Raw genomic sequence first — 25,936 nt, 5'->3', positions numbered from 1 at the left:
CGGCTCGGCTCCGGGTGGCTCGGCCCGCCTAGAGCGCGGGGTACTGGCCGCCAGGTGAGCCAGCATCTTCGGGCCCCAGCCAGCACGTCCTCCTGGTCGTGCCTATTCTCCCGCGTCCGCCAGAGGTCGCTGGGCGCGAGACCTTAGAGCAGCTGGGCCGGGTTCCCCATCACGTGACGCCCCGCAGTCCGCCTGACTCCGGGCGGCGGAGGTGGGGTGCAGGCTGGGAAGGCCCGGGTTGCGGGGTCGGGGCGGTGGGCCCGAACTAGCGGAGGCTGGGGCTACGAGCTCAGGGCTGTGGCGGCCAGACCAGGCTCCACGCGATTGTCCAGGGTCAGGAGTCAGAGCTGCAGGTGCAGGACAGGGCGGGCCAGGTGGCACATTACTAGCGCCTTTCGCGTTGCATTCTTGGGATTGCCTAGCTGCGCTCTAGAGGTTTGCATCCGCCCAGTGAGGAAACTGAGGGCGAAAAGTGGGAGGAGGTTCCATCTACAGGGCCAGGCCACCTGCACCCCTCCCCACTGCACTTCGCGACGCCGCAGGCGCTTCCCTGAAGGAGGAGCCCCGCGCGCGGAGGAGGAGCCAGGGCAGCCCCCGGGAGCCAGAACACCATTCTCCAGGATAAGAGACAGATTCTGACAGGCACCCCGCCACGGGCAGGAGGGGCACAGCCTCATGGAAGAGAAGCAAATTCTATGCGTGGGGCTGGTGGTGCTGGACATCATCAATGTGGTGGACAAGTACCCGGAGGAGGACACGGATAGCAGGTAGGGGCGCCCAGGCCCCTCGGAGACCCCACGGGCTATTGGATCTCCAACAGCGCCCGGCGCCAGTGTTCCAGGGTGCTGAGCCAGGGACCCCACAATGAGGCGGTGAGGGTCCAACCTCAAAAGCCCTCTGCCAGGGAAGCCTGGGAGCTCTCAGGAGAGAGGAGAGAATGGAGGACTTTCAAAATAAGACTCAGGCTTTGTATAACAGTTTGTAGCCTGTTCCCAACTCAGCTGTGGGACTGTGCCCGGCACCAGGATCCCCATTTTACAAGCAAGTAGAGACTGAGGGATGAAGTGATTCACCCAAGGGGGTGCAGTTAGGAAGACGCAGAAGGTGTGGAGCCAGTTTTCCTTTTTTTAAAACTCCAAACCTATGCACTTGCCTCTCACCCAATTTACCTCTAATTTATTTGCCACACACATATCTCAGCTATTTCTTAAAAATATGAGGTCGCTTGCAGTGAAAGGTGTGTGTAGTTAGATTGGCATTTGAGCTTTGACTACAGCTCAGGGCTCACTAGCTCTGTGGCATCAGGATCAGGGGAAATTTTTTTCTAATGTTAAATCCAAAAGGAATCTACCAGAGGCCTTTTTACAAAGACAGGTGAACAACAGTGGAAGTTGAAGTTGAAAAGTTATTGGACAGTTCTTATCTTTACTTATTATTTTATTTTTAGTATTTTTAGTCATAGGTGGACACAATACCTTTATTTTATTTCTTTGCTTTTTAAATCTGGTGCTGAGCTTCAGAACGCACTGCCTCACATGTGCTAGGCAAGCACTCTACCATTGAGCTACAACTCCAGCCCTTATCTTTACTCTTGATAAGGGCCACCCAGTGTCAAGCCACTGAGGTGTTTCTGAGGGATGGAACACTGGCTTTCTCTTGGTGCAGCCTACTACTCCAAGCAATGAGAATTGCTCCTTAGCTATTGGTTGTCTCAACCAAGAACTCGATGAAATGCAGTTCAGGGCTGAACTCTGGCAAGACGCTACAGCATGGACAGCTACAAGGCTGGCCGAAGCAGGAGACCAGGTTGCCCTTCTGGCTTTGAGTCCACAGAGCACTGTCACATTCACTGTTTCATACCTTCCCTGGGACCTGTGTAAGCACCAGTCAAATCCTTCTTATATATGAGGAAACTGAAGATCTGGAGAAATTCAATGATTTTTATCAGGCCCCATATTTAGTAAGTAGCAGAGCAGCGATTACAATTTATGTCTCCTACCTCCAAGTCTAGCGCTGTGGTCCTCTGCCATCTCCTGTCTTTCCTGTCCTTTTGCTGCCTCTCATCTCATGGAGTTAACCCTCTGCTTTGGGCTGCTTTGTTTGTCAGAGGTTTCGAACCCCTTGTCAGGGTGCAGAGACAGTGGGGAAGGGGCACTAGATATGCTATGTAGACCTAACTCACCTACCAAAGTAGAACCCGCTCCAGGACCTGGTGCTCAGTGAAGAGTTAGTCTTCCTCTCAGGAGAACATGCAAATTCCAGCACTGTAGTTTCTCCAAGGACTGGGCAAGGACCAAGGAAGACTTGAATTGTTGTTCTCCTTAAACTTGATGCTGTAGGAGGCCAGGAGAAGGAGGGCCTGCTAGCTCCCATGTTGATGAGGCAGCTTCAGAAAGTGAATCCTATGGGAAGTACCTCTGTAAGAGACCTTCCCTTGTTTTCTGAGCTTCTTGCCCTCTGGGTGTGCTGCCTGCCTCCCCCACCTCATCAGCCGGGCTTTTTCTCTATAGCCCGGCTCCTGGACTCTCCTGGGCCCCTCAGAAGAGCAAGCCTGAGTTGGACCCATTCCTTCGTGGTCATCTGAGCTCTGCCTGTCCCAGGAACTCTGAGGTTATGGAGCTCAGCCAGACCTGTGAAGAGTGGCCCCTACCTCCCAAGGCCTATGTCAAGGAGAACCTTCCCCCAAGTGTCTTTATGTCTGCTGAGCAGCTCCACACAAGAGTATCAGTGAGACATCGAAGGGTGGTTCAGGGTGATATCCTGCAACCCTTCTTAGAAACCTAATTGATTCTTGGGCTTAATTGATTTTTGTTTCAAAATACAGGATAAATAGTAGTGGCTTTGGAGTTGGGAAACCTGGCTTCTAATATCAACTTTACCATTAACTATTCGTATGATCTTTAGCAAGTCCCATTTCCTCTAGGCTCCTCCTTTCTTTGCTTGAAAATTTCCCTAAAGCACATGGCTTGATGACTCTTTGACCCTTTACAAATTTGCATCCTCTTTTCCTCATGAGATCATATTCCCCTGAAGGGAACTTCAAAGTTTTGTGTACAAGTATACCTTAGTCCAAAGATTCGATTTCACTTATTTCTCTTAATTAGTGGTTATTTATCATTTTTGTTGTTGTTGATAATGGAAATTCTTCAGGATTATCTTTTAAAATTTTTTTTTTAGTTGTAGATGGACACAATACCTTTATTATAGTTATTTATTTTTCTGTGGTGCTGAGGATCAAACCCAGTGCCTCATACCTGCTGGGCAAGCACTCTACCACTGAACCACAACTCCAGCTCCTTCAGGTGTATATTGTTACTTTCCTTTTGATAGATTTTCAGTAAAGATGGAGAAAAACTGGTCTGCACTCGAATCTTTTGAACTTTTGACATAGTAGGTCACCTATTTTTGTTTTGTGGTGCTGGGAATGGAACCAGGGCCTCATTCATGCCAGGGCAAGCCATATCCCCAGGCCTTACAAACTTCTTAAGGAATCACAGCATGGGGTTTGCTTTCCTTTCTTGCTCATTTCATTTTGTAAGGTGTTTTATTGTTGAAGTTGACTCTCCTGAGACAGGAGTAGATTGCACATGTGATCCCTTTGAGAGGAGGCCTTAGGAGTTGATCTGGCCATCAAGGGGGAGGCTGAAAGGATGTCCTCTTGGGAGCAACTCTGACTGGAGGAAAGGGGTCATTGTGACCAAAAAGTGGACGCAGAGTTAGTGATGGAGCCCAATGAGTGCTTTCCTGCCCTAAGATCAGGTAAAAACATAAAAAGTAAATGTTTTGAGCTTGAATGTAACGCAGACTTCAGGGACAGAACTGGCCCACAGCTAAGCCCCTTCCCCTGGCTGAGCCTCAGCTGCCTAGGTGCTCTCTGAGGGACAGTAGTTGGCCTTGCTTCTCCCAGGACCAGTTTACTGGTGCTGCAGGGAGGGACCTGCCTTGTGCCTTCCAGGTGTCTCTCCCAGAGATGGCAACGTGGAGGCAACGCGTCCAACTCCTGCACCGTCCTGTCCCTGCTCGGAGCCCCCTGTGCCTTCATGGGCTCGCTGGCCTCTGGCCCTGTTGCCGAGTGAGTGCAGGAGGGAGCCCTTGCTGGGGGACACTTGCCTTCAGGGTGTGGAGAGAAGGATGTCTGAACCCTGGGTGGGTGGGGTAGAAGAAATGAACAGTGGCCACCAGAAATGAGTGGGAGTGGGTATAGCAGAGTCCAGACTCTGAGACCTGTCTGAGGTGGCCTGTCCACCATTCGGGTATTAACGCTGTTCCTGCAAAGATTTCTTTTCCACAGCTCACAGCAAAGCCGACCTAGGTTTCTCCACCTTTTGCTTCCTTCCTTGCTTCCTACAGATTGTGATGGATTCCCTTTGCCCTTCTCCAGACCTTTATCTTGGCTGTGCTCAAGGGAGAAGGCAGTTAGGGACATACTGTCCCCACCCTCCTCAGGAACATCCAGCATCCATGATCCCAGGGCCCAGGCCTACATTTTATTTCCCCATTGAAGGGCAGGGCCAATGTTCATGTCCTTATTGTTCACTGAAGTAGCAAGAGTGCCCGGCTGGGGACATCTCAAAGCCACATGCTAGAGGTAGCCCAGAATCCACACCTCCCAGCCTGCAGTGGAGGCTGCGGTCCATAAGTGGCCCATGCGCTTTCTCCGTGTTGACTGCTGCAAGGACCCAAAAGCCCTTTGACCTCTGGCACTGCCGACTCAGCAAGCACATATCGGGAATGAGGCCCACACTTTGCCCACTGTGGGCATCAGGGCAGACTGCCAGGCTGCTGTCCTGTGAAGCACAGCCCTTTGAACCCTGGTTTGAAGGGGCTATTGCCAGAGGCCAACTTCCTGAGTCGCAGCCAAACTCTCTGCCTCAAGGAGCTGGCATAAAGCAAGGAGGGGGAGAGAATCTGTCCTGGAGATGGGACAGAGGGACTTGGCACCAAGGGCTCATCACTTGTTAACCCTCTTCCGTTAGCTCCTTCCCTCCTAGTTGAAGGCAGAACTGTGGCTCTTGCCTAGGACGGTGGCCTCTCCTTTATAAAGCAATCATGCTGGTGGGTGGGCCATTCCAAATTCGCCTCATGTGTTCAACAAACATTTAATGAGCACCTACTCTATGCTAGGCACTGTAGGTGCAAAAAGTTATTTGGTAAACCAAACCTTATTTACTTTGGGAAAGCTACTACTTAAAGTATCCTTGAGTTGTAAGATGCCCACAACTCTGTCTTATCCAACTTTGATGTTACTGCAAGTCAATGAGAAAACCCAGTATGGTGCTGGATTGCTGGGCATAGCTGCGAGCTTTTGAGCACAGAACAGTGTGATTCCAAGAAGGCTCAGGAACGGTGAGGCTGGGCTCCTAATTCTCCTGCTGGTGCAGTCTTCTTGAAAGGATGTTCCTGGGCTCGCTCTGCTTGGAAGTTGTCCTAACCAGGCCCAAACTGGAGGGGCCTCAGGCATTCAAAGCCAGCTTATTGCCCAGGGAGCGTTTAACCTGGCTTGGAGAGAACACGCTAGTGAGCAGGCCCACCAAGCAGCACCAATTCCTGGCTGGGCACTATGGAAGCCAGCATAGCATTGAGAGGAATCATGGGAGGCCTGGAAGGGACTCCAAAGAGCAGAGCTCCATGGGAGTGATCGTGCAGAGGGCAGCTGGGGGGTACAAAGTACCACCTTGGTGATTAATAATTAATTCTGTCTTGGCCTGGCCCTTGCTTGAAAGGCTACAATGAATGCCCACACCTGCTTGATTCAAACAGGATATAGGTTCTAGACCTCAAATCTATCCCATATCTGGCTTTATGAGCAGGAGCAAATCTTCCCAAACTGAGCTGTACTGGAAGACGGAGTCAAGAGTTAGAGTTTGCTGTAGTCAGGACCTAAAAGAATGTCCTTTTGTGTTTCTCTCTCTCAGCTCCAGGCTCTGCACCCCTGCCAGGCCCCTCTTGCACAGCCTGTAGCAAACTGGGATTCTTAGTTCTCTCTCAGCCCCCTCTGCTCACACCTTGCTTTTCAGGGTCCCTAGTGGCCCTGCCAGCTGCCCTCCAGTCCCCCAAACCCTTGCCGAACTGCACCTCCCCTGGGTTACTCCACCCTGGCAGTTTTGTCCTGGATGACCTCCGTCGCTATTCCGTGGACCTACGCTACACGGTCTTTCAGACCTTGGGCTCCATCCCCATCTCCACAGTCATCATCAACGAGACCAGTGGTAGCCGCACCATCCTCCATGCCTACAGGTTTGTGCACCTGTTTGTGCTTTGCCAGATGCCGCCGCTGTCACCAAACGTCCAGGACAGGACCCTTCTTCTCTCATAGGCCGTGTGCTCCAGCACTGCTTTCCCACTCCTGTGGGAGGTCCAGGCCATGTGTGGGCTCTAATCTGTGTCTCCTTGCCCTTTTTCTGGCTCGGTCTCCACCCCAAGCTTCCTGGTGGCTGACTTCAGGCAGCGAGGCATAGATGTGTCTCATGTGGCCTGGCAGAGTAGAGGGGACACCCCCTGCTCTTGCTGCATCGTCAACAACTCCAGTGGCTCCCGTACCATTGTGCTCTACGACACGTAAGGCCCCCTGGCCTCAACCTGCCACAACCCACCAATCAGTTCCCTCATTCACCACTGGGGACAACCCAGGTCCCCCCACCAATGGCTTCTCTGAATCAGAAATTGCCCCCAAGTCCAACTGTTCAGTGATTTCTGAATTGTTTTCAATTAGGGGAGAAGTGAGGTGGGAAGAGGTGGGTTCTGGTCTGCCTGGTCACTTGGCCTTGGTCAACACCAATAATGAGCAGGCAGACCTGTACAAAATGTGATTGATGATGTGATTCTTTCATAATTAGTCAATCAGCAGCTTGGGTGTGGGTGTGGGTGTGGGGAAATTGTTCCCAGGACAGAGGGGTGGGAGATGTAAATCAATCCCTATTATACCAACTAGGATAGGGGACTCAGATTTTCAGAGTAAGCCCCAGGGTTGCCACCCTGTGGCATGGCATCAAGAGCTGGGTTTTGTGTGTCCGAAAGGGATGAGGGGCACCCAAAAGTCCTAGCATGATGAAACCAAACACACCACACACCATTTGCAGCTATTGCTAATGGAGAGGGAAGGGAAACTGGGTCAGCAGGTCAGGACCATCTGATGTGGTGGTAAACTTGGGGATATCCCTCTGGTGTCCCACGGTCCTCAGGAGAGGTCCTGTGGGGCTTGACATTCCTTCCCCTCCAGATTCCTTCCTGAAGAATCCCAGAGGTTCAGTTTACTGAGAACCTAGTATGTGCCAGGGACTGTTAGGGCGGGAGGGCCCAAGCCCAGCTGCCCTGGGGTTCAGGCTCTCTATTGTCTGGCACGACCACTGGACCTGGGGAAGGGGGAGGTTATGTCAAGACAGACTTTATGATCCTTGGGGTCCATGTGTCCCAGAGTGAGTAGGTACACATATGTGTTAGAGGTGACATTAAGATTGGGCAGTCATTGTCATCTGCCCATTAAGCAGCAATCTGGAGCAACTTTGATCAAGGATACAACATGGGACTCACAAGAAGGGAGGGGAGGAACTTTGGGGAGAAATGTTTCTTGCCCACTGGTCGCTATCCAGACATGTTCACGCACACATCTCCAACTTCAGCAGGCAGGTTTCAATCCCATGAGATTGCGGGTTTCAGTGCCATGGAGAGATGGGGAAGCAGCCTCAGGTCACACAGTTAGTGAAGTAGACCAAGGATTCAGCCTCAGAACACAGAGGGAGGACATCAGCTGGACGTAGGTCTCTGGCCAAGGCGGGTTGAGATAGATCTCTTCCTGGGTCTCCACATATAGGACAGCCAAACATAAACTTTTCCTCAAGTGCCAACTTTGATCTCAGGGTTACAACAGGAAGCTGCTAAACTCAGAATAGGGTGCTCTGGGTGTTATGAACAAATTCCCAGTGCTGAAGCACCAGAACCGAGCAGGACTAGAGTGAGCTCCCAGCAGAGTGGCCATAGGCTTTGTAGTTCAATGGGTGAGAGCTTTGCTAGGAGCTAGTGTAGTCCCTGGCACTTTTAGAGCATTCTGGGAGATGTGGTCTCCAGAGCACACAGAGCTGGCCCCTTGGCACACGTTGTAGTTGAGTTTACCCTTAGAAATAGTACAGCGTCAGTCTCAGAAAGGGGAACCTCAGCAAACTGGTACAGAGCTTATCCTAGAGCTGAGGCTGGGAACCCTGTGCTTCTTAGCACCCTGCTCTACCATTAGTAGTGCTAGTAGGCAGAGGGCCCCCAGCAGTCAGTCAGAGATCATGGCCCTGGCTGACCTTATGCCCTTTCTTCTCTATCCTTCCCATCTTGTGACCCAGGAACCTACCAGATGTGTCTGCTAAGGACTTTGAGAAGGTGGATCTGACGCGGTTCAAGTGGATTCACATTGAGGCAAGCTCTGCCTTACCTGTGTTTCCAGGGGTTCAGCCTACCAGGCCCATCCACATGTTCTGCTTCCTTCTTGGGTTCTTTGGACTATGAAGTACCTTAGAAATAAATGAATCCACCCTCCCACCTCCCCTCTCCATTCTCCCTAAGTCTTTCATGTAAGAAAACTAAGGCCAGAAGGACTGGGTGAAGGAGGCACTGGCTCTGCTACTTTTTGTGTTATGGTGGCCTTGCCTCGCCCAGCTCTACCTCTGGCAGGAGGCTGGATGCTTAGGGATTGACCTATCTTACATCCGAGGAAGCAGGAATAAGATGGTCGGACCCAGATCTCAAAGAGAACTAGAACCTTCATCCAGGGGAGAAGTTTTGAAGTCTAGTCAAAGGAAACCCAAGGAGTCCTGAGTTCCAGCCCTATCCCACTCATTTAACTTACTGCAGGTCCTTCAGAAAGCCTCTTATTCTATAGTGTTCACATCTGTGAAATGGGAGAGCTAGTTGGTAAGGTCTTCAGAGTCTATGGCAGCCCTAGAATTTTGTAACTTAGGATGAGTTTCCAGCTCAGCTTCCCCAGCTCCTCTCCCTCCTCACCCAAAGTCCAACAGGGAGGGAGGATGAGCTAGATTGGCCAGAACTGCCTGAGCTACCCTGTTCTGTCCCAGGGCAGGAATGTTTCAGAACAGGTAAAGATGCTGCAGCGGATAGAGCATCACAATGCCAGGCAGCCTCCAGAGCAGAAGATCCGGGTATCCGTGGAGATAGAGAAGCCCCGAGAGGAGCTGTTCCAGCTGTTTGGCTATGGGGAGTTGGTGAGTGCCCCTGCAGCCCCTTCTTGCCACATCCAGCCAACTCAGTTCTTAAAGGGAGCTGGAGAGGCCCCTGACCTGCCTGCCACACTCAAAATGGCAGCTCTGGGGTGGCAATGTTGGAAGGGCCAGAGCTCCAATTGTAGGTTCTCCAGTGGCCAAGAAGTAGGATTTTTCTACCTCAGGTGGGTGCACAGGAATAAGTGTGCCCAGAGGGTTTGCTCACGGCCTGGAAAACCACAGGCATCTCCTCTTGGGCCTCCTGTCTTTTTCTCTGCAAAATGAGGGAACTGAACTATTCTCTGGTTTCAGGCCTCTTCCAACTCTGGGGTGTGAGTGGCAGGTTGTAGAATCTACTAGAATTGAGGGGAAGGTGAGAGGGAGACTTACACAACTGGGCAGAGCCTAGTACAAATTCAATTTAGGTAACAATCCCAGCATCAAAGCCAAAGCTGGTTGGAGATGTCTAGCTTTTGGTCCTCAGCCTTGGTGTATCATTTTAAAAAAACAATTGCCTGAGCCTCACCTCCTCATTTGTTTTTTTTTTAATTGGTAGGGGTAGAACCAGCTCTATTTCTTTTTCTTTTTTTTTTTTTTAACAAAAACTATTTTTGGAGATTCGATCGTATAGTTAGTGGTGGATTTCTAGAAACCCTAGAGCTTTGTTTTACAGATGAAGAAACAGGCTCTAGAGGGCACGGTGGTGTGGGGAAAACAAAACAAAACTATTCCTGAGAGCCAGGGTGCTTTGACTGGACAGGATAGATTTCACCCTAAGATGGCATTCCAGGCTCTCTGTGGGTTTTCAATTCGCTGATCCTAGAGCAAATAGACAGGGTTTTGCCTTCACAATTCATAAGGCTATAGTCTAGCATGTTTTAAGCAAGCATAAAAACGGGACAGCAAGATGCCGTGTTGGAGATTTATGTGGCCATGTTGGGGGAATCATGCTATAGCCTAGGACCACACGGGGCTTTTGTTGGTAAGTGACTAGAGTTAGAGGTGGCTGCCAGCTTCTCTTCCACTGCCCACAGGTGTTTGTCAGCAAAGATGTGGCCAAGCACCTGGGGTTCCAGTCAGCAGTGGAAGCCCTGAGGGGCTTGTATGGTCGTGTGAGGAAAGGGTGAGTGGGGAAGCCAGAAGGGGCCTTAGGGAGTTGGTGGGGGGGAGCCTAGACTCCCAGGGTCTGCCTGACAGGTCTGGAGTGGGCCAACCCCCAGCTGAGTGGAAGTCTTACAGGGCCACCCTTGTCTGTGCCTGGGCTGAGGAGGGTGCTGATGTCCTGGGCCCTGATGGCCAGCTGCTCCATTCGGATGCCTTCCCACCACCCCGGGTAGTGGACACTCTGGGGGCTGGAGATACCTTCAATGCCTCTGTCATCTTCAGCCTCGCCCAGGGTGAGTACCCCAGCCAGCAGGGTCAGGACTGAGGCCTACCCTTTTTAAGAACACCAGGATGACCCACTATTGTCCCTCCTCTAGGCAAGAGCATGCAGGAGGCACTGAGATTTGGCTGCCAGGTGGCTGGCAAGAAGTGTGGCCTACAGGGGTTTGATGGCATCGTGTGAGGGCCATGTGGCAGGAGACACGGGCTCATCGTCTCCCTTGAAGGCTGGCATCACTGGCTACCACTGCCTTCGCCCTTCGTCTAGCCTGGCATCCAGGCTGCCCTGAACCCAGGCAGATGTGGTCAGTGGGAAGGACTCTGCCTGTGTCCTGTGACCTTTGTCCCTCCCTTTCCCCATATCTCACCCTGCAGAGCCTCAGATCAAATAAATCTTCCCCTGAGCCAGTTTCCTCTGGCCACCTATTTGTCCTTCTTGATGTTGAAACTGCTCTGAGACTTTAACACTATGGTCTTTCCTCTTTTTCTCCATTCCCCAAATTAACCTCCACGACTCCCAGAGGAGTTGCTGCCACAGCAGCAGGAAGCACCTGGTCTTGTGGTCAGCTGTGTGGGAGGCTCAGTTTTCCCCTGTGAAGATAGATCATCCGCGAGTAGGGGAGAGGGAGAGACCTTGAGCTCTCTTGCCACAGCCCAGCCATCCATCCAAATAACCAGAAGCCTCGAGGAAAGCCTCTGCTCTGTGCAGGTTCCACTTAGAGGCCCCAGAGCCAGGAGTCAGCATGCCAGACCACAGGCCAGTGAGCAGGAGCCAACTCTGTGGTTCTGTGGGGCCCTCATAGTCCAAAAATACTGCTTCCATTGGCTGCCCCAGAGTCTGCCGTGTGGTTAAGGTGCAAATGTGGCCCAGATACAAAGTGTTGCTGTCCCTCTGGTAGGTCAGGTCCAAATGGTCCAAATCCTATTGTGGCCAACTCCCATAATGGAGTTGGCACAGGAAGGGTGACGCCATGTAACGTGATCAAGAGCATGGGTATCAGCCTGAGGTCTGAATTCAATTCTGCCATTTATTAGCCATGTGACACTTTATGGCCCATTATTTAACTCCACCTTCTGCAATCTCTTTTATGTCAAATGGGGCTAATTCTGCCTGGTCATAGAATTATTATGAGGATAAAAATCAGACAACCTAAAATGTCAGCATCGTACTTGGTATATACTAGGCTCTCAATAAAATGATAGTTATTACTAATATTACTGGGGGGTGTTGCACAGAGACAGGGTGATAGGGACCATCTGTCCTGAGCTGCAGGAGGGAACAGGGTATCTGAACCCAGTAAAGAGGGAACAGGAGGTTGTTTGGGCCCCAGGGGTAAACTGAGTCTTCTTCATGGGGTTATCTGCAGCTAGTACTAGAGACTCTGCTGTCTTGGCACCCCAGGCCCAGGCACACTGGGAAAGCTTAATTTCTGCCCCTCCAAGAGGCCTGTCTAGTTGCCAATTCCCTGTGCCCATTGGGGATGGACTGGTGGAGAAATGGCCCAGGGGAAGAATTCATTTCATTGTTTATTTGTTGTTTGGGCCTGAAAGCTGTCCCTTAACTTACGGCGCCCCCTAAGCTCAGAAAGACCTGCAGAGAAAGACCTGCCATCCACTGGGGCCAGAAAGGCCAGAGGTGGTCCTCATTCCAACCTATACACCCCTGCCCTTTGAGCTTATGTTCCTTCACAGAGAACACAAGGGACACAGGCCCGTCTCCTCCAGGCTTACATCTCATCGTTGTCCAGTTGAATATTATGCACCTCAAACTCATTTGGGGTGTTCTTGGACTCCAGTGTTTCTCCTGGAAGCTCTTTGCCTTCCCTTCCATTGTCCCTAGCCACTGCCTGTCCTGTGGCCTCCCCTCCAGGACCTGGGGCATCTCCTTCAGCCTCTACCTGTCCCCTGGCCTCCCCTCCAGGACCTGGGGCATCTCCTTCAGCCTCTACCTGCCCCCTAGCCTCCCCTGTGGAGCCTGGAGTATCTCTTTCAGCCCCCGCCTGATGCCCAGCCTCCTGTATAGGCTCCAAGGATTCCCTTCTGGCTTCTTCCTGGCCTCCGGCTTCTTCTCTGAGACCTAGGGCTTCCAGGGTTTCTTGTTTCAGTGGGACCTTAGCCAGTGGGGGCTGCCTCCCAGCAGCTTGTAGTTCCTGAGGAGCTGGAGCAAGGTGCTCTCTGGGCTCTGTATGCCCTGCATTCCCAGGGGCCTCTCCTGGGAAGCTGATGAGCTCTGCAGGGGTCATGAGCCCATCCCTATTCAGGTCCTGGGTCTCGAGCACCTTGTCCACTACCAGGATCACCTGTGGAAGCACAAAGTCACCATGGGGTCTCTAGTGTCCAAAGATGTTCCCAGGAGCCTTGTCCCTTCCCAATACCCCCCCATTCCTGCCATGCAGGATCTAATCCCCCTCCCTCTTACAGGGAATCTGTAAAAAGTCATGATGAAAATATCCAAAGTGCCAAGGAGCTGGTCTCCTGGTCTCCAGCAGAGCTTACCGGGTTGATGGGAAAGTCAGCAGCCCTTGGGGCCAGAGCTGCTGTCAACATGGACAAGAGCTCCAGGCCATCCAGCTGTCCACTCTGGTCATAGTCATGGAGGGCAAAAAGGTAGAGGAGAACTGGGGAGGAGAAGCTGAGTTAGAAGAGGCCCTGAGGACAGGTGAAAAAGGCAGGAGCCAACAGGGCAGCCAGGGCTCAGTCCTAGTCTGGCTGCCCTGAGCCTCCCAGCCCAGCAGCCCAGCAGCCCCTCACCCTGTTCCCGATTCATGTGCTCTGGCTCCTCTTCCATTCTTTCTAGTCCCTTTAGGTAGTTCTGCAGAAGTCTGTTGGGAAAGTAGCAAATCAGCCCCGGCAAGGCCAGTCCCCAGGCCTGACATAGTCACCCAAGGACCCAGCCCAACCTACTCACCGGAGCTGCTCTGGGCCTGGCTGGAAGGGGTTGGACAGGGGCTGCTGCTGAGCTTCAGGGTCTGGCCTGGAGGAGAGAAGGACCAGCATTGCAGAGAGCCCAACCTGCCAGCCTTCCCCCACTGTCTCCCAGTAGAATTCTCTCCCCAGAACCAAAGGGACTTGTTCTCTCAAATTCCCAAAACCCTTGTGGGGAAGAAGGCTTCCAGACTCCTCGGATTTTGTTTTTGCAATTGCCTTATTTAGACTTTCAGTGAAAACCCAAAGAAAGTATCAGGTGAAGGCCAGGTGCGGTAGCACTCGCCTGTAATCCCAGCATCTCGGGAGGCTGAATCAGGAGGATCAGGAGTTCAGAGCCAGCCTCAGCAAAGCGAGGTGCTAAGCAACTCAGATCCTATCTCTAATAAAATACAAAATAGAGCTGGGGATGTGGCTCAGTGCCCCTGAGTTCAATCCCAGTGTCCCCTCTCCCCACAAAAAGAAAGTATCAGATGAGGTAGAGGCCAGATGAGGCCACACCTTATAGACACAAGTCAGGGGCCTAAGAAGACAGCCCAATGAGTGGAGGACAACATGGATCATGGCAGCCTACTCCTTCATTGCTGGGAGCCAAGGAGCAGGTCTCTAGCTAGGCCTGGCAGTGTCACCCAGGTTTAGATAGACACAGATTACAATTAACTATTTTTTCAAGGAAAGGGTGCATATGTCAAAATGTGCTCCCAGTTCTAGATGGAGCTACGTGTTTGCCCTTGTCAGTGCAGGCTTGTAATGCCAGAAAGCTGGCAGGGGTTGTTGCAGTCATTTTGGTCACAGGTGCCAGCCTTTGCCACTCTTCCTATATTTTTCTCCATACCTACCCAGTATATCCAACTGCACAGCATAAAAAAATAAGACCTTCAGAAAGTGATTCTATGAAACAGAAGTGATGTGGGAATGATGTCTATTTCTTTGGTGTTCCCACAAGTAGGTCTTGATTAGAGGACCACAGCCCTTTTCCTGGCCTCTGGCTTCTTACTGTCGCTTCACCCACATTGGAGCCGAGTTCTCGGCTTCCAAAGGGCTCCAGCCAAGTGTTGAATGCCAACGTTGTGACATTCTGATAGGCACAGGACAGGTGGTTGGAGTGGGGATTCAGAGTTCAGGGAGCCTACTCCCCAGTCCCAGCTCCCAGAGGCACCTAGCACACCCTCTGAGTTCTCCAAAAACTCTCCCTGGCCCAGCCTAGGCCCTGCCCTCCTAATCCCTTACCTTGTGGCACCATCCTTGGGAGCAGCTTGACTCAGCGGGAGCAGCAGCAGTGGCAGCATTAACGCTCTCATCTGCCAAGGTGACATCCTTCCTAGAACTGGATCTGGGAATAGAATTAGGGTTTCAGGGGACAGGGGTGTCTGCCACCATATTGGGGACCATTTGGGTCAGCAGACAGAAATGCCTTCTTTCTTTGCCTCTACCTGCAGAGCAGGGGACAGGATTCTTGCCCAGGGAAGATTCCTGGGTGGATCTTAGCAATCTTCCATGGCATTGTGTTCAAAATCCATCCTACTCCAGCTCCAGGCCATAGAGCAGCGCTGGGAAGTGGGGGGGGGGCAGGGGCCCCTCCCCAGATTACATGCATTCTGTCCCTGTCAGCCTGCAGGGTGCTCAGAGAGGTACCACCTTAAGTGTCACCTAACTTTAGTTCAGGTCACTTGTTTATTTTGCAGTGCTAGGAATGAACCCAGGGATTTATTTTAAAAAAATGTTTTTTGACTAGTAGAGCAGTCTTCTACTGAGCCACATCCCCAGCCCCAGGCCATTTAAAAAAAATTTTTTTTGTAGTTGTAGATGGACAGAATGCCTTTATTTTATTTGTTTATTTTTATGGGGTGCTGAGGATCAAACCCAGTGTCTCAGGCATGCTGGCAAACGCTCTGCCTCTGAGCTGCAGCCCCAGCCCCCAGGCCATTTGTTTTATAGACAGAAAGGGAAAAGACAAGATTAGCTACTCAGGGAGTCATATGAAGACCAAGACTTAAACAGAGACACAGACAGGGAGACAGATTGTTAGCTTGTGCTTATTAAAAAAAAACACTGGAAGACAAATCCAAAAAAGGCACAGACTCCTTAAAAAATTCAAACTAAGGTATAGATTGAAAGCAACAAATCGAAGTCCAACCACAGTGGCCCAGGAGTTGCTGTTTACCAAAGGCAGTTAGGAAAAGCAGATCTCAGTATGAAGGAAAAAATAAGAATTTCCCCTGAGAGCTATATTATGTAGGTTCATACGCCAAAAAAAGAAGTCACTTGATTACATGGAAAGAGTCAAATTGGCAGAGCCAGGGTTGTGGCTCAGCACTAGAGTGCTTGCCTAGCTGCATGAGGCACTGGGTTCGATCCCTGACACCACATAAAAATAAGCAAATAAAATAAAGGTATTGTGTCCATCTACAACTAAAAAATAAATAAATAATTTTTAAAAAGAGTCAAATTGGATCAATTGATGAAACCAATCAATTGAAAACAAAACACAAAGCTTTCTGATTAGCTCCAGGTGTGTGTATATATTAATGTGAATTTTCCAGGAAGTAAAAGCCCACCAGAGTTCAGCTCTGAAACCCTAAACCCATCGTCAGATGCTTGATGGTCAAAGCAGAGGATTAGGAACCCCCTTACATGGTACCCTACGCTCTGGCTGACACTGGATTTTCCTAGAGGGAAGTTTGTTAGTGTAGTTAGTTAGAGATGAAAAGGAATGGTAGAAGGGGAAATGAGAGACAGGGTGGCTATAAAAGGGTCCCTAACTGGCAACTGACCTAGAAGACTCAATACCCATTGTGCCACACCATGAGGGCTATAGAAAAGCAGGTAGACCACTCAGAGCCACTGAAGGGCATCACCAGTCTCCCCAGCTGCTATATTCCAGAAAGAGATCGATCACATCCTTCATGGATTTATGGGTGCACATCATACTGCCAAGGTCACATGTACCCACAAGCTGCTCTGAGGGTCAGTTGACTATTATATGACCTTCTGCTGGAAATGCTAGGTCAGAAAGGACCAAGTGACCCAAGTACGCAGGCACATGCCATGAGGGATTGAACCCAGGTGCACTGAGCTGCCTTTTTTATGTTTTATTTTGAGACAAGTTCTTGCTAAGTTGCTTAGGGCCTCACTAAGTTGCTAAGGCTGGCCTTGAACTTGCGATCCTCCTGCCTCAGCCTCCTGAGTTACTGGGATTACAGGCTTGTACCATTGTGCCTAGCTGCTCTCAGTTTTCACACAGCACAGGCATATGACTTCCCCCAAAACAGGCAATAAGCAAGACAACCTCTGGGCCCAGAGAGGCATGGCTACCTGCCACTCCATTTTAGCTCTACTACAAATTCCTACCTCCTAGTCTAACAAAAACCCAAAGCCTAATCATTTCATTAGGTCCCTGGCTGATCTGTAGAGCCCTCTCTCCAGGGTGTATTTCACTTTCTCTTTCCTTTCCTGCAATAAACCTGCTCTAATCCCTGCCCTGCTGTACTTCTGTTTCTGCACCTGAGTAATTATCCTAATTTTAGGTATTGCACCCAAATACTGAGGATCACTTTAGAGTTGACTCTCAACTTCTGGAAACAAGTTCATGACTTTCATTCAATTCTCCAAGAGTTCCACAACCCCTAATAAAGTCCAGAACCACTGCTAGAGTGGACATCAATTTCCTGTGAGGGTGGAGCAGATGAACATCTGGCTCACGGGGAGAAAAACAAAAATTTACCTTTTTGAGTGACCTTGAGCAAGAATCTACAACGCATGGAAGTCCACAAAAAGGTGAAGCCTCAGAGATGGTAGAACCTGTCTTCATTTTTCTATGGGTATGATGGGCCCAAACAGCCATAGTGAAGACACATAGTTTATCAGTGTCTCTAAGCCCCAGTCACCAAAAGAATGTTGAAACCACAGCTGCCCTAAAAGTGTTTGTCAATACCAGCTTGCACTTACAGATCCTTGGGTTTTAGTTGTTGTGCCCAGAAGGAGAAAAGGTCTTGGGCTTGTTCAAGATAGGCAGTTGGAACTGACATCTCCATATCAACATGTCATCCTCAAAGGCATATAGACCAGTAGCTGAGTGAGCCAGCAAAATGCCCAGACTGCTCTGTCTTGTAGTATGATAGTAAGTGTCCCAAAGAAAGTAACTACAAAGTTGGATAAAAATAGAGTATCTTTTCAAAAGCATCGAGTTGGCAAGAAATTTTCAGTGCACAAAAGCACCATGGAAATAGTAATCTGGGAGAAAAGAAAGCTTGACGTCAGCTTTTGCCTCAAGAGTGGCCACCAAACTCAACCCACATGAACTTGAGCTAGCAGTTTGAGTGCTGCACATAGCAGAGGAGATCAGCAATAAAAATTGGGCTCACCAATATGAAGAGATGAATAGGAAATTTCCTGGGTGAAGCTGGCTCCAAAGAGCTATGTCTTCAATACAAGGGTGAACAAAAGTTTGCCATGAAGAAAGGAAGCAAAGAATCCTGCCTATCTTGACGGTGGCACCAGGTAGAGGGAGGGAAAAAAATCCCCTGAGAGTTTGACTTAGCAGGGAATTGAGCCCAGGAGTACTTAAACACTGAGCCCCACCCTTAGCCCTTTTTATTTTTTATTTTGAGACAGCGTCTCACTAAGTTGCTTAGAGCCTCGTTAAATTGCTGAGGCTAGCTTTGAACTCACAATCTTCCTGCCTCAGGCTTCAAGCCAATGGGATTACAGGCATGTGCCACTGCATTCCGCTTCCCTGAGAATTTGTTCTAATGTGGGTTTGAGGACTGGATTAATGCAGATGTATGGTTCAGAAAACCTAGAACCATAAATAATTTATTTTGAAGGTGATTTGGTTGGTAGTGGCTCCAACTGACTGACAGGAGGGACCCAACTCCAATTTGGGCCTATAATAATTTCCATTGGTAAAGTTTCAAGAAATTTGAACTCACAGACAAAAAGTTATAAATATGAGAAGGAATAAGACATTGTGAATGAAAGTCAGCAGAACAAGAGCAGGCAAACGTAGTCCTGCAAAAATGAAATTGCTATATTGGAATTATCACATGTGAAATATAAAGTAAGTGTATTTAATATACTTTAAGAAATTGAAGGGAAGCTTGAAACTATGAGAAAGAAATGAGATTATAAAAAATGATCATGTCTGTAATCCCAGCAACTCTGGAGGCAGAGACAGGAGGATTACAAGTTCAAGGCCAGCCTCAGCAACTTGGCAAGGTCCTAAGCAATTTAGCAAGACCCTGTCTCAAAATAAAAAATAAAAAGGGCTATAGCTCAGTGAAAAAGTGCTCTTGGGTTCAATCCCCAGTACTCAATCAATCAATCAATCAAGTAGACTTGAAGAACAAAATCAAAATTTTTAGAAATAAAAAACTAATTTAAAAAATGCAACAGGTAAGTTAAATAGATTAGACATAGCTGATATGAAAATTAATGAGAGGGCTGGGCCTGTGGCTCAGCGGTAGCACACTTACCTGGCATGTGTGAGGCACTGAGTTCGATTCTCAGCACCACATATAAATAAATAAATAAAGGTCTATATCAACAACTTAAAAAAAATTAACAAAAGAAAATTAATGAATTGGAAAATAGATCTGAATAAATTATTCAGAATGCAGCTTACTGAGTTAAAGATAAAATATAAAACAAAGGTTAAGCAGTATGAAGGATGGAAAAAACAATAGATAAAATTAGATAGAAACAGTATTTGAAAAGATACTAGCTGAGACTTTTCCATAAGGTTGCAAAACACTAATATTCCAACACAGGAAGCCCAACAATCCCACATGGACTAAATAAACAGAAAGACATCTCTGGACCTATTGTTCTTAAATTATAGAACATCAAGAAAAAGAGAAGGTAAGGTGCTTAGACTGACAGCAATTTCCTCACAGCAAGTAATGCCAAAATGCAGTATTAGAGAATTTGTATGTGTTCAGAGAGCAGGGGACAATGCTATTCTAGAATTCTATTCTCAACAAAATTATCTTTCAAGGCTATGGTTATAGCTCAGTGTTATAGCTCAGCTTAGCATCAATTCCCAATGTGGCAGGAAAAAAAGTCTTCAAAGAAGTAAAATGAAAACAATTTTAGATGAACAACTTAAGGGAATTTATCATCAACATTTCTTCATTGAAGGAAGTTCTAAAGAATAATTTCTGGGAAAGGATCTTAGAAGGGAGGTCTGAAATTCAAGGAAAAATGTTGAGCAAAGGAATTAGAAAATACGTGAGTAAATCTAAACTGACTGACCATTAAGCAATGATAATTAGGTTAATAGGTGGAGCAAAAAAGGTCTGAACTACAATATATAACAATAAAACACATAAAGTGAATGAAGGTGGTTGTTTGGGAAGAGAGTGGACAGGTTGATTAATTTTATCAAACATGCAGCTTAAAATATAAAAGTAATTGCTAAGAAAAAATAGAAATGGAATATGCAATATTACAACAAGTAGAGGAAAAAAAATCAATGAAATTTGTTTTTTCTGGTATTAGGGATGGCCGCATGCTAATACCAGGGTCTCATTAAGTTCTCCAGTCTGACCTTGAACTTATGATCCTCCTGTCTCAGTTTCTGGAGCAGCTTAGATACAGGCATGCACTACTGAGACTGACATGAATGGATTTTTTTTAAAATCAATTCAAAAGAAGGCAGGAAAATAGAAAAAAGAAATCAACAAAATAAAAAATAAAATAAAGTTGTAACAAGTATATCAGTAATCATAATAAATACAGAATATATAAACTCATCAGTTAAAAAAAATAGAGATTATCTAAAGGTATACAAAATAAAGTACACTTATACCCAATTTTCAAGAAGTTAACAAAGAGTAAAGATCCAGAAAGACTGAAAGCAAAAAGATGAAAAACAATAAAAAGGTAATACTAGTCCATAGAAAGCTGGTATAGTTTTACTGACATCAGACAAAATAGACTTTAAAATGAAAATACTTTTTATAAATAAAAGAGGACTATTCCAATGGCCCAAGAGACTGAGGCAGGAGGATCACAAGTTCAAAGTCAGCCTAAGCAACTTAGTGAGACTTGTCTCTAAATAAAAAATAAAAAGGGTTGGGGATGTGGCTCCATGGCTAAATTCCCCTTTTTATTTTTCAACCCATTTATTCAATCCCCAGTATCAAAAAAAAAAAAAAAAAAAGTCTAAACCTCTTTACAGTGAAAGAGACCATAAGTCAAGTTCAAGGAGACAGTGATAGCAGCTAGTGCTTGGAGGCTACCAGAGTCCTCAGTGGGTGCAGCCTCAGCAGGGAGGTGAAGATTGAAATCTCCCTTGAAACCCCCACAGCCATTGAATAGAAATCCAAGAATTGCAGAGTTGTTTGCGTTGCTTCCTAGGAGGTTAGTGGGAAGGCCCTGCCTTCAATGGGCCTGAATAGCCAGGCAGCTGGATGAAACATGGTTAAATGAGCCAGAGAAATGCTTTGTATCTAGTCTGCTGGTGTGAAGGGTGGGTCAGCTGGAGGTTCCAGTCTTTATGGTGAAATGAGGGGTGCATATGAGAGGACCAGCTGGCCGGAAGGGGCAAGAAGGAGAAGTCCAAAAGGTGAGGATCCTGGGCTGGGCACCACAGAGGATACTATGGTGCTATCATTTAAATCTGGATGTCCTCCAAAAGCCCTTGTGTTAAAGGCTTGGCCCTCAGCTTGGTGCTATCGGGAGGTGGTAGAAACTCTAAGAGGTGGGGCCTAATGGGAGGTTTTTAAGTGTTGGAGGTGTTTTGGATTGTGAGACCTGGGTCTCTTATCTTTTGCTTCCCAGCCATGAGGCAAGCAGCTTTCTTCTACCACACACTCCCTGCTATGATGTGCAGCCTTACAACAAGCCAAAAGCAATGGCCCCAACAGAGCATGGATTGGAACCTCCAAAACTATGAGCCAAAATGAACCTTTACAAGATGGTTACCTCAGGTCTTTGTTACAGTGATGGAAAGCTGAAAACCCACATGGGAAGTACCATAGATTTCACATGACAAAGACCAGAGGGGCAAGCATCCTTAGGAAGGAAAGTGTTAATGTGTGTAGAATAAAAATAAACAATAACAATTTAATTTTTTTTCCTGTTTTTGCAGTACATCAAACCCAGGGCCTCTACATGTTAAGCATATATATGTTCTACCACTGTTAAGCACATGCTCACATTCCCAGTCTATTTCTTTAATATTTATTAGGCACCTACTATAAGTGAGGCACTATCTTATCAATACTAAGCTGATAATTGGGCTAGTACCACATTTCTTATTCTTTTCCCCCCTTTAGTCTTTAAAATATTTAATAAGGGGCTGGGGGTGTGGCTCAAGTGGTAGCGAGCTCGCCTAGCATGCGTGCGGCCCGAGTTCGATCCTTAGCACAACATACAAAGATGGTGTGCGCGCCAAATACTAAAAAATAAATAAATATTAAAATTCTCTCTCTCTTAAAAAAATTAAAATAAAATATTTAATAAAAAAAGATATAAATGTTAAAACAATTAAGAGGAAAAAAAACAGAATTTGGGTGCAGTGGCACACACCTGTAATCCCTGCTACTCAGGAGGTTGAAGCAGGAGAATTGCAAGTCATGAGCTTAAGGCCAACCTGGGAAAATTAGTGAGATCCTCATCTAAAAAGAGAGAAAGATACAATTGCTAAGGAAGGGTGGTCTAGCCTAAAGTTCAAGGGTACAGTCCTTGACCTCAGGCTGCCTAAATTCAAGTGCAGGTTTTGGAGTTCACTAGCTGAGAGCCTTCTCCATCTCAGGTCTGTGACATCAGGCTAATGAGAGCTCTCCCCAGGGCTGTAGGGAAGAAATGAGACAAGGCCTGTAAAGTACAGCACCTGTTATACAATTAGAACTTTTTCCTTCTTAAGTTCTCCTGGGCTGCTCTGCAGTGGCTTTACATATATCCTCCCTCCTTGTCTTCCCACCTGGAGCCTCTCTAATTGCTTTCTCCTCCCCATCTGTTCTCTGCTGGGACCTAGGCCCCAGGAGTCACTGGAGTAATTTACATCCTTCAGAGCTGTCAAAACTTATTATAGGCTTAGTGTACTGCCATCCTCTAGCAGCTGCCTTTCAGAAGAGACATTTGGGAACTCCAAAGACTGATTTTCTGGTGGTGGCAGTTTGGGCACAAGGGGGAAGCACCCTCCAACCCCACTGATCTACTTACTCAGGCCAACCATGATGGTTCCAAAAACATGTCCACAAAGTTTTTTATATTCCTGCCAAACCTGGAGTCTAATTCCCTTCCCCTCCTGTTGCATATGATTTGGGTTTAGTGGCTTGCCTCCAGTGAATTGTTGAAATGATGCCATGTGATGGCCAGGTCCAGGTAGTTTACACTTAGTTCTAGTTCCACCCACTTACCCACTGCCATGTGGGAAAACTACATTGGGATAGAGATACCTGGGGAACCTAGAGCTTCCCATGGGCAGTGAGCAAACCTTTACCAATTCCAATCCCCAGCCTTAACGGTGTCCTAACAAACACTGAAAGAATAGAAATATAGAAATGTACTTGTCTCCAACTACCCTATCCAGACATGCACTCAAGAATAAAGTCAACAGAACCATTTTAAGCCTCTAAGCCACCCCGCCCCCTTTAAGATCCTACATAAGAATAGCTCCAAAGAAAGGTAGAAAAGAAAGTGAGAAAAATCTATGCATCACTGTTTGTATGTGAGGAAAAAAAAAAAAAAAAAGGAAAGAGGATTCCCATGGCCCAGCTAGGAGGTGAAGAGTTTATCCAATAATCTAGTCTGCCAGGGAGCAATGCCAGGGCTAGGACTATTTTCAGCCCCAAGTATGCATTCAGGGTGTCTGATGCTTGGGGGTGAGTGAGTGGAGTCTGCAGGCTGGTGATCATTTGTAAGCATTAATAGAGCACCTGGTGGAATTCCAAAGGACACAAGGGCTCTCCCTTATCTTCTATTTTAAGTCATTACATTTTAAGATAGGGTGTTCAGTCAAGAATTAGAATACCAACTCCATAAGGGCTGGCCTCATGGGTGTGCAACTTGTGTAGTCACATAAGGCCTTGCTGGGTTGGGCTGGGTCCTTGTACTTAGTCTAATGCTGTGCTGTCACTGTCTTGAAATTCTCAATCATTTTTGCACCAAGACTTGCAAGTTAGATACCTGGTTCTGAGCCCCACCCACATGAATCACTAACTCTCTCCTCCTCTCAGTCTTATGCATCCCTTACATATGTAACTATCCAATATGTGTAGAGGACAGAGAATAGCTTCAGAACTAGCAGTACCCATTTTCAGCTCCCAGTTCCACTACTGACTGATTATCCTGTGACCTTGAATCAGTTAATTATCCTAACCAAACTTAAGTTACATTGTCTGCTTACTGGAGATAATATTTACCACACAAAGGTGTAGCAACTACTAAGTGGATAGTAAATTTCTTCATGCACACACTAATATAGTATTCTTTTACTGTTGTCTCTGCCTCTGGTGTATTCCTCATACACACCCATATCAGATAAATCTTCATTTGCTAATGTCCTTCTCCAAACTCCTCAATGGCTCCTATTTCTATTACAATCCAGAGTCCTTACCTGAGCATTCAAGGCCTTCTATAGATATCAAGTTATGTTTGATTCATCTTTCAGTGTTCTATTACCCTAACACTCTGCTTCAAAACAGTCTCCTAAGAAACTTTTCACTTCACTTTCCAAGGCTTGGGTCCAAACTGTTCCATCATCAATCTGAAATATCCTGGACCCTTCTGACAACTTTGGCATAGTTCACTTCAAAAACTTAAATAATTGCATGTGAACTTTTACAGTAATATTGTTTGTGTGTGTGTTTTTTTTAAATTGTGTGTGTGTGTGTGTGTGTGTGTGTGTGGTGTTGCAGGGCAAATGGGGTGTCATTCATTCTAGGCAAGTGCTGTATCACTGAGCTACATTCCCAGCTCTAATGTTATATTCACTTAAGTAATGCTTCCAGCTGTGACATTTTTAGTACAAGTAATCCACCTCCATTGTTCAAAGAAAGTCAGGTTAATGCTTCATGTAATGTGTAATGAGGTTGGTATAATGTAATTTGTTCCTATTTACACATTTTAAAGCATTTACAAAAGCTTTTGTAAGCAACAGAAATAAAGGAGTCCTTGAACCACTGTTTGTCAAATAAAAATGTTCCTAAGCATTTCCTATAATTATCATGTTCATGAACATAATTAGCCTAATAAACACATAAAGCCACCATAACTGTTATTTAACAGGATATAATTCAGTAAAGTTATTCACATTCACACACACACACACTCACATTGACCCTCCTGCCTCAGATTTCTTTCAAGCTTTTGCACCAGTGCATGGGAGGAGAGCTCAGCCTTGAGGTTAGACCTCTTATTAAATCCTACCTCTGACACTGCTATGTGATCCAGGCAGGCTGCTCAACCTGTCTGAGTCCTGGGATCTTCGGTTTTAAAATGAGGCTCACATAATCTCACCAGGGTTTGGGGAGGATGCAATGAGATAATATAGGCTAAGTGAGTGGCAGCAAGCAGGTGCTCCTTAAGTATTTCAGATACTCTAGGACATGACAGGGCTCTAGGTTATCTTGTGTAACTTCCCATTCAGTGCCAACATTTTTTTTTCCCCACAGTATCCCCATCAAAAGGCCATTCAATCTCTGCCCAAATCCTCCCAGGACAGGAACCTAGCATCTCACAGGGCGTCCATTCCATTTCTAGCTAAGTCCGACTGTTAGGAAGTTAACTGAACTGAATCCTCTGATTTATCCATCCAATTCCCCTGGGCCTCCCAACATCCCCACCCTTACTTGTAAGAAAGGAGACAGTGGTCTACAGTCAAAGGTGCAGCACACCTGAGCTGGTTTGGGCCCAGCCACTTCCAGCTAGAAGATAACCCTGGACCCTTCCCAAACCTCCACCTCGCCATATGTCAGATGAGGTGAATCTCCAGCCAGCTGCCCTCAGCCGCCAGCCGCCAGGGCTGTTGGAGCAACACCTCCCAAACGCGAGGGAAAAGCGCTGGGGGCGGCGGGGGGGCGGGATTCTGGGACCCATCATCAAACCAAGGGGCCTCAGGGGGCGCTTTTCAGACCCTTCCTCTACCTGCTCTCAAGGATGACCTCTTCCCAGCGGTGCCAAGAGGCGAGGGCCAGCTCCAGTCGGGTCCAAGCCGCAGGGATGCAGAGGAACTGGCTCTTAAGATCCGACCAGAGGCAGGAGGCCGCCTGGCCCTGGCACCCGGTACCCGCCCACAGCCCGCCCGGGGCGGGGTCGGACCCACCTGCTGCGGCGGCGCTGAGCGGGGCTGGGGCTCCGGCTTCGGCTTCGTGCGAGCTCCAGGCTGCCGCGCCGCGGGTGCCTTGCCACCAGCCGCCTGCCCTCCCCCGGGCGGCTCCACGTGGCCGCTCCACGTCGCCCGCCCGCCTGGTTGCAGCCGC

At 47.8% G+C, this 25,936-nt stretch overlaps 2 protein-coding genes across 8 annotated transcripts; one reads left to right on the top strand and one right to left on the bottom strand.

Annotated features, from left to right (window-relative positions):
• The first annotated feature begins 191 nt into the window (after nt 1-191).
• Nucleotides 192-10,994, top strand: Khk (ketohexokinase). 4 transcript variants are annotated; one of them, XM_013357423.4, is made up of 9 exons: nt 196-767; nt 3,956-4,072; nt 6,103-6,237; nt 6,424-6,558; nt 8,328-8,400; nt 9,057-9,203; nt 10,235-10,323; nt 10,440-10,597; nt 10,682-10,994. In XM_013357423.4, the coding sequence occupies exons 1-9, from the start codon at nt 676-678 to the stop codon at nt 10,765-10,767; spliced, it is 1,032 nt and encodes a 343-aa protein (XP_013212877.2). In that variant the 5' UTR covers nt 196-675; the 3' UTR covers nt 10,768-10,994. The 4 variants fall into 4 exon arrangements, with proteins under 4 accessions (XP_013212876.1, XP_005322602.1, XP_013212877.2 ...); XM_013357422.4 differs by lacking the exon at nt 6,424-6,558 and having other exon boundaries at nt 192-767; nt 6,018-6,237; XM_005322545.5 differs by lacking the exon at nt 6,424-6,558 and having other exon boundaries at nt 195-767.
• A 597-nt stretch (nt 10,995-11,591) lies between these two features.
• On the bottom strand, nt 11,592-25,934 carry Cgref1 (cell growth regulator with EF-hand domain 1). 4 transcript variants are annotated; one of them, XM_013357424.4, is made up of 6 exons: nt 25,780-25,932; nt 14,739-14,841; nt 13,492-13,557; nt 13,335-13,405; nt 13,080-13,201; nt 11,592-12,883 (listed from the first exon to the last, which is right to left on the bottom strand). In XM_013357424.4, the coding sequence occupies exons 2-6, from the start codon at nt 14,822-14,824 to the stop codon at nt 12,311-12,313; spliced, it is 918 nt and encodes a 305-aa protein (XP_013212878.1). In that variant the 5' UTR covers nt 14,825-14,841; nt 25,780-25,932; the 3' UTR covers nt 11,592-12,310. The 4 variants fall into 4 exon arrangements, with proteins under 4 accessions (XP_013212878.1, XP_021580275.1, XP_040127417.1 ...); XM_021724600.3 differs by lacking the exon at nt 25,780-25,932 and adding an exon at nt 25,602-25,758; XM_040271483.2 differs by lacking the exon at nt 13,335-13,405 and having other exon boundaries at nt 25,780-25,934.
• Between the last annotated feature and the right edge of the window lie 2 nt (nt 25,935-25,936).

The sequence above is a fragment of the Ictidomys tridecemlineatus genome, chromosome 12, assembly GCF_052094955.1.
Source record: "Ictidomys tridecemlineatus isolate mIctTri1 chromosome 12, mIctTri1.hap1, whole genome shotgun sequence".
NCBI classification, from domain to species: Eukaryota; Metazoa; Chordata; class Mammalia; order Rodentia; family Sciuridae; genus Ictidomys; species Ictidomys tridecemlineatus.
The sequence above is the reverse complement of the archived record's forward strand: the minus strand, read 5'-3'. Positions and strand labels throughout refer to the sequence as shown.

What these genes read in the sequence shown, in the direction of transcription:
- Cgref1 (XM_013357424.4), bottom strand. Translation starts at nt 14,824, where the DNA reads ATGTCACCTTGGCAGATGAGAGCGTTAATGCTGCCACTGCTGCTGCTC. An exon ending in CCCAAGGATGGTGCCACAAG is followed by an intron (nt 13,558 to 14,738) that starts GTAAGGGATTAG and finishes TCTCTCCTCCAG; the next exon opens with GCCAGACCCTGAAGCTCAGC. An exon ending in CTGACTTTCCCATCAACCCG is followed by an intron (nt 12,884 to 13,079) that starts GTAAGCTCTGCT and finishes GTGCTTCCACAG; the next exon opens with GTGATCCTGGTAGTGGACAA.
- Khk (XM_013357423.4), top strand. Translation starts at nt 676, where the DNA reads ATGGAAGAGAAGCAAATTCTATGCGTGGGGCTGGTGGTGCTGGACATC. An exon ending in GCCTCTGGCCCTGTTGCCGA is followed by an intron (nt 4,073 to 6,102) that starts GTGAGTGCAGGA and finishes CCACCCTGGCAG; the next exon opens with TTTTGTCCTGGATGACCTCC. An exon ending in TCAAGTGGATTCACATTGAG is followed by an intron (nt 8,401 to 9,056) that starts GCAAGCTCTGCC and finishes GTTCTGTCCCAG; the next exon opens with GGCAGGAATGTTTCAGAACA.